General features: G+C 45.3%; 1 protein-coding gene across 1 annotated transcript in view; it reads right to left on the reverse strand.

Moving 5' to 3' along the window:
* RNF150 (ring finger protein 150) overlaps positions 1–14,637 on the reverse strand; it is a 235,519-nt gene extending 220,882 nt beyond the window's left edge. Inside the window, exon 1 of the mRNA XM_065877969.1 lies at positions 14,139–14,637. Coding sequence (XP_065734041.1) covers positions 14,139–14,637 — 499 coding nt within the window. The remainder of the gene's footprint in view (positions 1–14,138) is intronic.
* Positions 14,638–15,493: the final 856 nt, after the last annotated feature.

A 15,493-nucleotide genomic window follows, 5' to 3' on the forward strand; every position in this document is an offset into this window, starting at 1 on the left:
GGCCCCCGCTTGCCACAAATAGAGAAAGCCCTCGCACAGAAACGAAGACCCAACACAGCCAAACATAAATAAATTAATAAACTCCTACCCCCAACATCTTCTTTAAAAAAAAAAAAGTGATAAACTGCAAACAGGAAACACAGAAGAATATACTTGCATGAGTCAATGAACTGCAATTATTCTAACACGCCAGTGACAGCATGTGCTGTTCCAGTATCTTAACCTACTCATAAATTTCATTTTAATGCCAAAAATATCACTTATTCTGGAATGCACAAACTGTGCTGTAGTAATTATGTGCCACCTTTTCAAAGACTAAATATAAAAATAGCAAGCAAGCTCATGGTTATGCTCTGGTTCAAAATGAGTTCTCATTAGCTTCACTAAAGAAAATGGCTTGTTCTCTTCTTACCTACAATGTAATGTATTTTTCACACTCTAAGTTAATGAAACACAAAAGTCTTTTTATAAGTAAGACACTAAGATCTACTTAATATAGTACCTCAATAGAGAAGAACATTGATTAGTTTCAGACAGCAGTAAGCCAAATTATGACTCATTTAGTTTTACCAAAGAGAGTAAGACTTTCTAATTTTAAAGGATTGGGTTTTAATTAGGTGAATGGCTTTTCAAGATAGTCCCGGAGGTCAAGAAGATAGAAGAGACTAATGACTTTTTAATCTGCAGACTTTGGATTGTAATAAAGCACCACTTCATGACTTTTCTGAGCATGGCCCTGTTTGAGAGGAACACTGACCTCTCCTGCACAGGTCTAGTGTTTGCAAGGTGAGCCTTAGAGATGCTGATCTGTTCCTTGAAACATTTGGTCTAAACTCCAGGTACCTCCCACCAAGTGAATGGCATCCAGATGGTCATGATTAAGCAGAACAATTAGCTAACATGACCACAGATGGAGAGTCATTCAAGACACTGGTGCTAGCGCCCAGTGTAACCGGCTGGGTGCGGACAGCGCCTTCCCTCAGGAAGCTCACAGTCTAGCAAGAAGGACAGCCAGGTAAGGAATTAATCTCAGTGAAGTGGAATCCATTTCATATAATAAATGCATTTAGGAAAGGAAGAAAGAACAAAGTAATGATACAGTAGATGTACTTTCCATAGAAATAAGCTCAAACTGATAAGGATAATATCACGTAATTGCTTCAAACTCTCTATGCATGTAGTTTATCAGGGCTAAAAAGTAAAGGCATGCAAGTATATGAGAGATTAAATTCATTCCAGAGCAAACATCAACTGCTGTTAACAAACAACTATTGTAACCAATGCCTCTTATTCTGACTTCACAGAAAACTTGACCTTTCTGTTACAGTTCTCTCATTGCCCAAAAGGTCACAATTTGGCATATCTCACTGGTCATTTGCTATTTACAGAGACAGATTCATTTTAAACTATACAGGTAAGGTTTACGATCAACCTCTAAGATTTCCCTCTAAAGTAACACTTGGGTCCCCTTGGAGTATCAGGTCTACCAGATGCCCATCTCCCTAAAAACATCAGGCAGCACTATGTATGTCCAGCTACTTCTTTCAGATTTCTTTCTGTGTTTGATAACAGCTGACTCCAAAGGACATTTCTATTCTATTATCTGTAAAAAGTCCCCTTGCAGAACCTCCAAAGCAAAACTCCTCAGAACAGAGAAGCACTTGCTTGTAGGTCTTGGGGAGTAGGCAACTAGGTCTCAGAAACACTGGTAGGAGAACAGGACAAGATCTCAGGATATAATGACTCTCAAGGGTCAAGTGTGGGTTAGAAAGCAGATGAATCCCTCAGCACAGGCCCAGCAAGAATCGCTCTGCTGTGCATAGGAGAAGAAATGAAGTTTGTAATCCCTCAAATTAAATCTTGCCTTCAACATAAGGCAAATAAAAAGTATGGAATATAAAGTCATTACTCCATCCTTCAAGTGGGTGATGCACCCGACAACTGCGGATGGGTTCACATTCTATCATTCACTAATCCATTCATACTTTCAATAGATATTTACCGAGTGCCAGGCTCTCAGAATACAGCTGTTGACAAGACAAGAACCCTGTCCTTGTGGAGCTCACATTTTCACAGGGGGGACAGACAGTAAACAAGTAAATTAATGAAAGATGTAATATAACAATTTCAAGTAGTGATAGTATGAAGAAAAATAAGGGAGGGTGAGGGAAGAGAGGATAAGTAGCAGATGAAGTTTTTAGTGTGGCCACGGAAAACTCTGACGAAGGGGCGACGGAGCAGAGTCGGCAACGCTATGGAGGGGTGAGCCAGGTGAGTATCTGAGGGAAATCTGCAAAAATTGAGGGTGGTGCCTGGTAACTCTCCCTGTTCACAAAAGTAATAAAACCTCATGATTTTATAATTACCTTTTGTTGGAAGACATTTTCCTCAGGGTACAGGAGGCATAGAGGCAAGCTGAATTTTCAAAATGAGTTGGTTAAATAAGGGAGAAATAGATAAATGTCTACCAGATAGTCTTGTTTGGGAGTCATCCTCACATATTTCAGATGCATAAAGAGATATCTGCTGCGTGAATAATTCTACCCAAAAAGTTGGGGGGGAAGAGGGTTCCAAAGGGCCTGAGGTAGCAGCAAGTTTGGTGTATTTGAAGACCAGCAAGGAGAAAAGAGGGTCTGTAGGAGGGTGAGAGGAAGTATGGTTGGAAAAGAGGTGGACAGAATATAGGGGCCAAATCAGGTCACACCCTGGGGGCTACAGCAAGAACTCTGACTTGGTCCAAAGTATGATGAGAAGCCCCTGGAAGATGTAAGCAGAGGAGTGACGTCCTTTGGTTTTCTTTTTTTTTTTTTAAGTGTGTTCTATCTGCTATACGGGGAACAGATTGCAGGGGCAGGAATGGGAGCTGGACAGCGGCTGGAGGTGATAGCAGCAGTCCGGGCAGAGATGATGATGGCCGGGACTCAGTGGGTGATAATAAAGCTGGTAGGATGTAGTCCGATTCTGAATATGTTTCTTCTGACAATAATTAGAGTGAACATACATTCGATGCTCAGAGCTGCCCCTTTGCTGTGTCGTGTAGTGTAAGAGCTCATGACAGCTGTGATAGGGACCCATGAGGCTCATTTCACAGGTGGAAGCTTAGGTGAATCACATGGTTCCCGAGCTCCCGGGCCCTCTCTGCCCAGCACGAGCCCAGTTTTCGCAGCTCCTATACCACTGTGCTCACATTCTGGAATGGTGGAATCTCACTCTTACCAACTCAGTGACGTCAAACTTCTATCTTGAGCCCCACGTTGCTTTATGTTTCCCTGGCAATCGACCCAAAGGACAATTGGGTACCAGAATCACCTTTTTCACCACCACCCTTCACTGCCCCCCAAACTTGCCAACCTTGATGAGCAAAATGGGGTCCTCCCTACTTGGGAAAAATACCATGGTACTGCTACCTCTTCTGCAAGAGGCCTACAATCAAGATAACGAGCATTAGCCTCTCAGTGAAAATTTCACCCAGCAAATTCAATGTAATTAAAATATCCAGGCATTTCTGAGTCATTATTGTGCTCTTTGACGGGTTTACAGAATGTGTGCTTTCCTGCACTTGCTGTGTTTGCCATTTGTTTGTCTTCGTGCTGGTCTCCAAAATCTGGCGGTTATCAGTGAGGCAGTAATTCATGTCTTGAGGTAATACTTAACCGCACCTACTGTCAGTTTTCATCGTTACAATTAACACATTTTAAACGTCTTTCTTTTCATGGAGGATTTTGAGATCGTCAAAGGAAAAATTCTTAAATAACTAAAGAACCACAGGATCGAAGAACCAGAGGAAGACTCTGGATTCAGCCAGCGTGGTGGCCGTCAATCCCGGCAGCACCTCAGGATCATCTGGAGGGTGCCCTCCCACCACCAGACAAATCAGAATCGCTGCGGGGGGGACCTGGGAGTCTGTAAGTTTTAAACTCCCCAGACGATGCTCACGTGCGACCAGGATGGAGAAGCACTGATCTAAACCAAGTTCCCCTCCAGGAGCCTCCCGCTTATGTTGAAATGAAAGAAAACCAAATGAAAGAGACCAGAGAGGGGAAGTGACTTGCCAACGGTAAAGCCAATTTGAGGCAGAACCGCAACTGAAACCCAAGTTTCCTAATTCCCTGTTCAATTTGCACTGAACATCCCCAAGACACAGAGGAATCGAAGGGAACAGTGGGGGTTTCACCAACTGCAATCCTGATGATTCTGTCATTGAGGCTTTTTTCCTCTTTTGATTCTCCACCTTCTGTGTCCTGCCCCGGCTGCCAAACTAATCTAGCTTGGAGCAAGGCGATGCAGAAAGCTGTGCCAGGACCCCGCGACGGCACTGTCAGCTGACAGGTACTCTTTCTCCTTCAAAGGACAGCCATACTAGGGAGTGAGCGTACAACTGAAGACATCACTAAATGGGCTTAAAAAACAAGACAAAACAAAACAAAACAACCCTGCTCTATAGCTACACATGAATAGCTTTTGACTTACTAGTGCCATATTCAGGAACTTGATCTAAGAAAGTAATCACGGAGATGTACTGATTTTCAGGCACATACAGACATTTACAGCAGCGCTGTTTATATGTAGGGGGAAAGCAGAAACATCACAGAAACGTTGAGGAAGTTTCAACATGCGCCTTTAAATTTTAAAAAGCTACAAAAACCTATGCAATATATTCCCAGTTTGGTAAAAGTAAATATGTAACCACAGAATGAGAAAAACACTAGAGTTTAGTGGGTGAGTGGTTGAGTTATTGAGGTTGTCTTCTTCCCTTTTTAAATGTCCCATATTTTCAAAATTTTCTATAAGGCATATGTCTTTCATTTTAACATATGTGCTCACATATACACATATGTATTAAAGTTACGGGACAATAAACATATGCACAGAATTGTATCTGGTTACAAAATTTTTGGATACCCTGTAACTTCTGCTTGTTACTGGTATGTCTTTTTTCCCGAGTTGAAGGGCATGAACAAGGCTCCCACTTCATGTCATATTCTACACAATGACTCAATTATTTTAACAGGAGACTCAAATTAGAATCTCCCTGACCTCATTTATATAAGTCAAAAGCTAAGAAAAAAAATGTTAGTGTCATGAAATATTTTTTTCATGAAATTAGAGACTAACATGATAACGTAGTCCATCTTTCCAGTCTTATTTAACAGATCTTAAGATTTACTGAGCGCTTTCCATTTCCACCAAGGACCATTCTAGTCTTTGGGAACTTTACCATGAACAAAAACTGTCTAAAAGCCTTGCTTCTTGTAGCCCTTACATTCTGGTGGGAGGACACATGCCAAGCATAAGTAAAATGAAGCAGGGAGAGGGGCAGGGTGTGCTGAGGATGGGAACGAGGAGGGATGCTGCTCTCCAAATAGAGTAACTAGGAGTGCCTTAGTGATGAGGTCACGGAGAAGTGACCTTAGAGAGGCACAGTCCTTCGTATCTGGGAGAAAGAACATTCCAGGCCCCTTGGTAAATAAAGGAGAAAACACCTTGATAAGTAAAGGGGAAAACATCTTTTCCGCTATTCTTTGGGTCATTTGGAACTACATGTAGGTGTAGTCAGTTCATGGTTACAGAATGGCCGGGTGAACATCTTCTGTAGAAAATGGGAAAATAAATACTTATGGGTAAAAAAAGGCATTTGTATCGGTTCACTGACAATACCTCTGAAAAACCTCAAATGTTTGCCTTTTCAATAGTGCTTACATGGACTGTGTGCGTAAAAAACCATTTATGATGGAGAGATAAGAGGCTGAACTGGTTAATAAGAAAGAAAACATTTCCTGGATCTTACCTAATATATGAGCTCTTCATATATCTTTGCCTGGAAAGAACATGAATAAGCCATACATTTAATGCAAAAATACTTTCTTTTTTCAAATCTATATCATGAAATATATGTCCATACATTGAATATGGAAAAGCCTAACAATCTGATACATAAGCTTTAATTTTATGACAAATGATGCTTATTTCTACCGAAACAGGTTTTCTAAATACCGCTATTTCATGGAATAGACGAGATTTTTTAAAAAACATACTTGTAGAAACCAATTTATAACCAATGCTTTTGAAGCAGTAAAAGAAAATTTTCCTCTCATAGAGAAAAATAAAAGAACTAGATCTAATACTAGTCATTAATATTTCTACTTCAATCTATAAAGCACACTTATCCCACTTCAAGTTAAACTGCCAAGTGATTAACCCCTCAAAGTTTAAAATAAAAGATTATAGTATACCTATAGACAAGGTTTCAATTTAATAGAACCACCATAATTGCAGCTTCATAGAAGAACAATAACACAGCACAAGGCAGCCTTATTTCTCTGGGTTTTATATTACCACAAAATCCTCCAGATCTGAGATAAAATGAAAGTCAAATCCTATTCAGGTTAACTCAAATTTAGCATCTCTCAATTCACATGATCAAATACACAGAATTTCAGCATCACTTCAGTCACTCAGTAATAAGTGAAGGTCCTCCTTTGAGTATATACAAAATGAAGTATCTCTTCTGGGGATAAACTGAAGACTTTCAGAGGCTATCAAAATATTAAGTTCTTTTTTTTTTTTTATAATTTTTTTTTTTTTTTTTTTTTTTTTTTGCGGTACGCGGGCCCCTCACTGCTGTGGCCTCTCCCGCCGCGGAGCACAGGCTCCGGACATGCAGGCCCAGCGGCCATGGCTCACGGGCCCAGCCGCTCCGCGGCACGTGGGATCCTCCCGGACCGGGGCACGAACCCGCGTCCCCTGCACCGGCAGGCGGACTCCCAACCGCTGCGCCACCAGGGAAGCCCCAAAATATTAAGTTCTTTATACACCAAGTTTCATGTCCAAAAATGCAACAATAAAGGTCAAGGTCTTCCTTTTAAAAAGTTGAGACTGGTTTCTAAACAAATTAATATTGCATTGGAAACATAATCAGTCCTTTCTAAAAAACTAAAAGAATAAGTTATAGAGTCCTGGGTTCTTTTTGAATCTTTCCTGATTTCATAGTCATAAAATTCCTTCCTTTTTGAGAAGCCAAGGGATTTTTAAGAACAGAGGCATCAGGAGAGATGAGGATGAGATTCTTACTAAAGATTAGAAGATAAAGGTAGGATTCCTTCCAAATCCCCAGATACGTATTTCTATGAGCTGAAATGAGTAAACAAACCATACAGTATCTTTTTTTTTTGGCTGCGTTAGATCTTCATTGCTGAGCACAGGCTTTCTCTAGTTGCAGTGAGCGGGGGCTACTCTGTTGCGGTGCGCGGACTTCTCATTACGGTGGTTTCTCTTGTTGCGGAGCACGGGCTCTAGGCGCGCAGGCTCAGTAGTTGTGGCTCACAGACTTCGTTGCTCTGCGGCATGTGGGATCTTCCCCGGCCAGGGCTTGAACCCGTGTCCCCTGCATTGGCCGGCGGATTCTTAACCACTGTGCCACCAGGGAAGTCCCCAGACCATACTGACTTACATTGCCAATAATGTTATTTAACATTGATGTTGAATTATGGCTTTTAATGACAAGAGTCTGGAGTTCTTGGCTATTAGACATCTGCCTGCCGGTAGAGAGCCAGGTGAGGAGGTACAGTTTAGCACCAAATCAATAAGCAAATACTAAGTGAGGAGGGTGATATTGCTTTGGCCTGGGAGATTAAGACCAAGCATAAATAAGTTTTCTATATGTATCTTAAGAGGGAAACGGAATGGAAACCAAGGCTGCTGCTAAGAAATGTTTCTTAAATATCTAAACGATAGAGAATCACAAGCTCTCAGGCTTGGGAAGACCCTTCCGTCATCACCCATCAGAACTCTGGGCATAAATCCTGTGATCAGTTTCCATCTGAATGCAAGAGAAAGCTTCACCTCCCAAGAAAACCTCTTCCATCTCTCAACAGTTCTAATTTTAAGAGTTTTTCCTCCCTTTACTAAAGCAAGTCTGCTTTCTATAACTTCTCCTCACTAACCCTAGTTTGACTCCATAAAGCTGAGGTTCCACATACATAAGCCTCAGGGTTGAGGCCAGGGGCACATAGGAGCAGAGCTGGCCGAGAGCCAGGCCATAAGTAGTGACGGGGCTTTGGGCCAGGTAATGGGCACACTGTTCACCTAAACCGCCAGCCATTGCTCTGCAGGGACATGGGCCCCTGTCATCAGATTTTCTCATCAGAAGCCAGAAATTTGAATTTCAGTAAAAATATCCTGGGTTTTGAATATATAAGGAATAAACTGTGGAGTTCAAGCAGCTCTCAGAGCTCAACTAATTCAGACCTTTCATTTTATAAGTAAGAAACTGAGGTCCAGAATAGAAAGTGATGGACCGAAGCCAAATGGTTAATCAGAGGTCAGTCTGGAGGAGAGCAGGCCCAAACACAAGGTCCCATCTCTCCTGTCGCAAAAATGCAGTCTGCAAGGCTTGTTTTTTCAGCTTAAACATGGTTTGTCTTAAAGAAGAAAGGAGATTAAGAGAGAAAAGCGAGCTACCTCTTCCAGTTATGAAGGAAGAAAAAAGCCCTTCAACCAAAGTGCATTTGGGTGATAGATGTGCTAAAGTATTCTGAAATGGGCATCAGCTTTAGATCACTTCCTGTCTCCATTATGAAGTCATTACTGTCCACAGCTAGTCTGTATAGTATCCTCTCAAGTTGAGAAAGTATACGGGGCAGCAGCTACAAGCAGAGACTCAGGAGACATTGCTCAGGTTTGCAAGCCTTGCTCCATCACTTACTACCGGCATGACCAAGTCACTTCCCCTGTCTAAGCCTCAGTTTCCTGGACAGCGCCAACCACAGTACCTACCACTCAGTGTTATCGTGAGAATTAAATGACCTAATAATACACAAAGTGCTTACAACATGCCTGACGCAGAGTAAGCACCACACAGGCAGAGGGCTACCTTCTGCTGAAGAGAGGTAAACATATTACTTAAAGGAAAATGTAAAACAAAACTGCACAAAAATACTCTAAAAAATATGAGTCCTGAAAAAAAAAAATTCTAGCAGCTAGTTCCTCTACAGAGGTTAAGGCAAAGGTGGACTTCATCCGTTAAAGTAAATGTAGCATGAACCCACGAATTAAAATCTTAGCACCCACTTACACAGGAAAGAGCCTCAGTACATCTATGTTTTCTCCTCAAACCTTGGAGAAGGCCCTAGAATACATGAGATATACTCCATCTTGGGTTCCTCCTCGCCGAAGGCTGAGCTTATTTTCTGAATAGCTACTGCAACCATCTCCTCCCTCGCTCCATCTCTAAGTTACTATTAGGAATCCAGTCTCTCAAAAGTTCTTCCTAGATGTTTAGTTTCCTCCTTTCCCTTTAACTATGTACTAGTGAAAGATGAGAAGATAGCAAACCACACTCTTCAAAAAAGGAAAAAAAAATATGCATCATTTCTTCAACATCACAACTCAGAGACACTTAACCACCTCCAAACACTTACTGATCTACCATGTTTATCATATAAATATATGTAATCCATATATAGATACATCTCATATTGCTCCCATGAGATTTCAGTTTAACCCAAGAGAAAGCACAAATGCCACAGGAGACTCTTCAAATATTCACCAGCCATCAGAGGGAGCTGGGACACCCTGTCTCGAATCACAGAAACCACAAAGAGAAATCGGCACGATGGCTCTGGTGTCTAAAGCAGGAGAGGGTCAATACAGAGCTCTTTCCTAAGGCTGCCGGAGCCTCAGTGACCCCCGGGGTCTGGAGATCCGTGCAGGAGCTCCTGTGTGTCACTGTGCACGATGCCTGTGAGAATTAGCATGTGTTGATGGCTAGGTGCCAGCTACGGACGCAAGCACTGTACGTGTGTGAACTCATTTAATTCTCATACCAAACAACTGAGGCTCCCGCATCTCATAAATGAGGAAACTGAGGTCCTGAGAGGCTAACCTGCTCAAAGATCCACAGTGAGGAAGCAGCAGAAGCAGGACACAAACTCAACGGGCTGGCGAGAGGCTAAACTGCTAACTTACCACTTCCCAAAACTGCCTCTAGAAATGGCTGCTATCACTTCCCTCACGGTTCACAGGCATCTGACCAGCTCCAGGGAGATGGTTTAGATCTGGCTGCTTTTTTGTGTGTGTGTGTGGTACGCGGGCCTCTCACTGCTGTGGCCTCTCCCGTTGTGGAGCACAGGCTCCAGACATGCAGGCTCAGCGGCCATGGCTCACGGGCCCAGCCGCTCTGTGGCACGTGGGATCTTCCCGGAACGGGGCACGAACCCGTGTCCCCTGCATCGGCAGGCGGACTCTCAACCACTGCGCCACCAGGGAAGCCCGGGTCTGGCTGCTTTTACCTGTACCTGGAAGTGTACTTCTGGGGCCTTCAGGTGGAGGCTGGATTTCTACATAGCTTTTTACTCAAGCCCTCCGGTTGCTCTTTCACAAAGCCAACCTGGGAAGAAGCTCTCTAAAGCACGAAAGATGCAGTTCCTCACATCCTTTTAGAGGGGACATAGAAAGTCTCTGGTCCATGGGCTTTATTTTTCCTTCATAATTGGAAGAGGTAGATCTCTTTTCTCTATTAATCTCCTTTCTTCTTTAAGACAAAATGTGTTTGAGCTGAAAAAACAACGGCGAGCAAGGGAAAAAGGAGAAAAAGGAAAAGCAGAGGAAGAATTAATATTATGTTAAAAAGTAACTGTTAGTCCTCAGAAACGCAAACAAAAACGGCAATGAAGACACCACTTCACAACCTCTGGGAAGGCCAAAATCAAAGATAGATAACAACAAGTGTTGATGAGGATGCAGAGAAATGTTCCACCTACTAAATGTTCCTCCTACACTGCTGGTGGAACTGTGAAATGGTGTGTTTCTTTGGAAATCAATCGTGCAGTTCCTCAAAAGGTTAAGCCATACAGTTGCCATATGACCCAGACTTCTCAGAAATTTCACGCCTGGCTGTGTACCCAAAAGAAATGTCCACACACAGACTCGTACATGAATGTTCACAGAAGCATTATGCATAATAACCAAAAAGTGGAAAGAACCTAAGTGTCCATTAATTGATGAATTTTGAAAATGTGGTATAAACATAGAAGGAAATATTATTGGGCAACAAAAAGGAATGTAGTACTGAGACATGCTACAGCATTGACAGACCTTGAAAACATTATGCTGGTGAAAGAGGCCAGTCACAGAAGAACACATATTACTTGATTCCATCCATATGAAATGTCCAGAATAGGCAAACAGAGACAGAAAGGAGATTAGTGGTTAACTAGGGCTGGTATATTGGAGAGTAATGAAGAGTAACTATTAATGGCCACAGGGTTTCTTACTGGAATCAGTGGTGAGGGTCCTCAACTCTGTTGGCAGAGGAAAAGCCATTAAACTGTATACTTTAAATGAGTGAACTCTATGCTATGTGAACTCTCTCTCAATGTGCTCATATTTTTAGAGAGATTTAAAAGAACTGGTTACAAACTAAAGCTACTAGTCTATCCCAGGATGATCTGTGTCTTTGTGAATGAGAAGCCATAATTGCAGAACTGTCAGAAACCCAAAATCATAAGTGGGAAAGGAAAAATCAGAAACAAAGGCTCTATGGAAAGGGGAAGGGGAAATGATTTCTATTTAACTGAATTTCAAGATAGTGGGTGTGTTGGGGTCACATCACGGCAGATGCATAGATATTTCACAGTGGGGTGCATAACACTAAAGTCAGACTTTCTCCTCACCCGAAAGCTATCAGTGCTGAAAATAAAGGATCTAGAGGAGAGGGGAGATTTTTTAAAAATGCAAAGGCTGATGTTCACTTTTTGGAGACGGAAGTAAAAAGTTCACAAGTGTAAGGATCCTCTGTTATATTGCATCCCATGTTCACAGAATAAGAATATTTGATTAGCATCTAAAATGTACACCATTTCCTAAGATAAATTTGAGTGAGAATTCTAAATTCAACTAGAAAAAGTACAGCCTTCACATTCTAGAGCTAAGTGTAACATACTGACAGCCAGACCAGCGCTGGCACTGGTTCACATTCAGGTAGAAAGAGTTAAAAGTTCGCCAAGCCACCCTGTCATGGATATCCTTATAATGAGACTTTAGCAGAAATCAATGCAATCTATGACTAAAGTGAATTCAGTCTCCTAAAGTGGCAATACATCAAACGATAATATGGAAGCCTCATGGCTATTAGCAGATACAACGTTAACACAGTTTTGGAAACAGAACAGTTAGATAGTAGAGAATTTCCTTGACATTTTTTTAGCCTAACTTTCAAATTATCACCAAGCCCTTTATTTATTCTCACTACATCTTAAGCATCATTTGTGTGGCATGTCAGCTTACGGCTTCCTTTAAAAGCAGGCGAGCCATTAACTGACCCAATGTGTTGGCAGTTCTTTTTAGACAGGAACAAATGATGCCTCTTAACTTTGTGCTCGAAGCTGCAGAGTTTGATTTCACGCATATGCAAAAAGAAACATTTAAAGGATCCTGCAAAGTCAGCTAACCATCTTCTGCGAGTTTAAAGAACAGCAACAATAACAAAAACCCTCCTTCACACTCCCCCCACGGAGGTTTATATATTAAATATGCTTTTAAAGATACTTTACATGACTTAAAACGCTCTTTCCATAGTCCTCCAAATCCTTGACTGTCATGAAGTTTAAGTAGTGCTCTTATGACTCAAGGTCAGAGTACAGTCTTTTCACTTACAAAACTGTTGAGCTCAAGAAAGTATACCAAATGTTCCTCAGTGCTCTATCCTAACTTTTCCAAGAAGTTAACTGCCCCCTCCTCCTCTTCGTGAATTAGTGCACTGCATTATCTTTGGCCCCTGTGTTAGAAGCACTGACCTTTCCCCACTCCACCTGTTTGCATTAGGGTTGACAAGTTCCTTGTCTGAAACAGCTGGTGTTGACTACCAAAGGCAAACCCACTGTACATTTCCCTAATAGGTGACATGAGCTCTGGGAATGAAAACTTGTCCCCAGAGAATGCACCACCCCCCATGTGGCCAAAGCCTGGTACTCCATTTCAGTAGCATTAACTGTTTATTTTCTTTAAAAGCCAGATTTTGGTAATGTTTTGATTCGGTGACTCCAGTCAGAAAATGCATCTGTCACTTCCACTCCCTCCTTCTCCTTCCGGATGCCACAGCCTCAAACCCAGCAACCCCTCTGGGGAAGGAGGGCAAGGTTCTCCGGACGCACAGAAACAACAAGTAACCCTGGACTCAAGGAGGCAAGGCTGCTAAAACGAGCTGCTTTTGCTGACAAGCCTGGGGAGGACTTCGTTGTTCCTACCACGGAAGCACTGTTATGTCAGGCATACAGGGAAAGAGCGAGTTTTAGGACAATCATGGACTTCTCATCCCGGCACCCTGCAATCACTACGAAAAGCTTATTCTTTCTACCCTGAAATCTCCTTCTCGCCATAAAGAAAACCTTCAGCATATTTAACCTCCCAAGCGGGCAAAGGATAATGCAACACTGTAAAAGCAGACATATCTTTATGGCCACCATGCTCTTGGTGGCTTTTTGAGGATTGTTACTCTTTACCATCGTGCCCGCCTGTCAGCTCCTCCGGATGACAGCTTGGCAGAGCACAGGATTTTCGGTATTATTTATGACTCGCGTCAACCCAGCGGGCGGCGCGGGGCGGGGGCGGGGGAGCGGTACTCAATCTCCCACGAAGAGCTGAAACCCGACTTGAGCAAGTCGGCAGTGACGAGCGCCAGCACCAGTAACCCTACCCGCCTCCTGATACACAAACGCCGGCCTCAGGAGTATACCTGATGCACACACCCAAGTGAAGAGCTGAGTTATCAGATCTCCCGGTTCCAAACAGGTGCGGGGCCGCTCACTAGCCGAGAACAACATCCGAAACCTACACCCCACACCCCACCTACCAGATCCTCCTCGGAAAAGTTAGCCCCCCTCGGCCAACCTTCGTCCGAGTGGCGCGATGCTAATTGGAATGCATTCTCTGGTGCCCCCAATGCTGTTAGTCCTCTCTTCATTGTAAACCCCACGAAGTGACGCAGAGCAAAACTTAGTAGGTCCGAGGAACAGAGACCCGTCTTTCGCAAAGCACGGACTTCGCAGGAAGGAGCTAGGAGGCAGGCGCTGGATCCTTCTCGGCGCCTCCATCCTCCTCTGGCTCCCCTCCCCCGCCCCGCGCCCGCCGGGGCCGCTTACCTGCGTGGGACATGGTGATGGTCTCGTTGGTGTTGGAGCCCACGTTGAAGATGACCACGGCGGAGGCGTTCTGCAGGAACGCGTTCCGGATCTTATCCCTGTACGTGCAGTTGCCCTTGGGGATGAGGGCTATCCAGTTCTTGCCGTGCGCCGGGGCGGCGAACTTGGTGTTGGGGTCGCAGGCCAGGCGGTCGTGGGCCGAGCTGGCCATGACCACCTCCCCGCGGGCGTCCTGCTTGGGCGAGTGCTCCCCGTAGCGCCCGCACTCGGTCTTCTCGGTGTGCAGCTCGGCGGTGGTGCCGCCGCCGCCGCCGCCGCCCGCCGCCCCGGCCCCGGGGTCCGGCGCGGGCTCGGCGTAGGTGATGTTCACGAAGGCGGTGTACCATTCTTCCTTCTCGGCCACGGTGAAGTCCAGGCAGAGCAGATGCACGAAACAAAAGGAAAGCAGCCATGTTGAGAGAGCCAGGCTGCGGCACGCTTGGATGAGAGACATTGCCATCTTTATCCGCCGGGGCCCCCTCCCCGCCCCCGGCGCGCTCCCCCCGCGCCGTCCCTCCTCCCCAGCCCCGGCCAACGCCGGGCCGGCCGCTTGTCCTTCTCCTCCTTCTGCTCCTGCTCACTCCCGGGCCCGAGGGGCCGCGGCCGGGACGCGCAGCCGCCGCGGGGACCGGCTTCCGAGCGAGCGGGTGGCGCCGGCCCCTTCCCTTTTCAGCCGAAGCACGGCGGTTGCATCTCGCTTCGCGGACGCCGGCGGGCCGCGGGCGGAGGGGGCGCTCCGGGCTTGCGGCGGAGTCCGGCTGCCGAGCGTCCTGCTCCTTCGCCCGGCTTCTCCTTCTCTCATAGGGGTGGCAGGGGGCCCGGGAGCGTGCGGGGTGGCGGCCCGGCGCCCTGCAGCCCCGGCGGGGGCGAGCGCGGCTGCTCCGAGCCCGGGGTGTCGGCGAGGAGTCCCGGCTGCCGTCGCCGAGCGCTGGGGCGTGCGGGTCCGGCTGGAGGCGCGGCGGCCGCCCCTGCTGTGCGCCGGGTCCCTCAGGCTGCGCCCGGCACACACTTGCCGCGGGAGGGGCCGGCTCGGGGGTAGCGGGAGCAAGCCGGCAGAGAAGAGTACGCGGTCCGTGTGTGTGTGTGTGTCTGTCTGTATATGTTTGTGTGTGTGTCTAATGTGTGCGTGCAAGGAGGAGCTTAATGTGATGTCAAAGATTCTAGGCTTCTCTTGCCACGCTCCCTCGGTCTCTCTATGGGCAGCAGCGACCCCTGCCGGGTCTCAAATTCAACCTAATCTGTGACTCGGTCCAGGTGGAGGCAAAAGGGGAAGCGACCCCTTGACCTATGAAGAGAGGAACAACTTCCTGCGTCTC

Source organism: Phocoena phocoena, chromosome 5 (assembly GCF_963924675.1).
Source record: "Phocoena phocoena chromosome 5, mPhoPho1.1, whole genome shotgun sequence".
Classification (NCBI taxonomy): domain Eukaryota; kingdom Metazoa; phylum Chordata; class Mammalia; order Artiodactyla; family Phocoenidae; genus Phocoena; species Phocoena phocoena.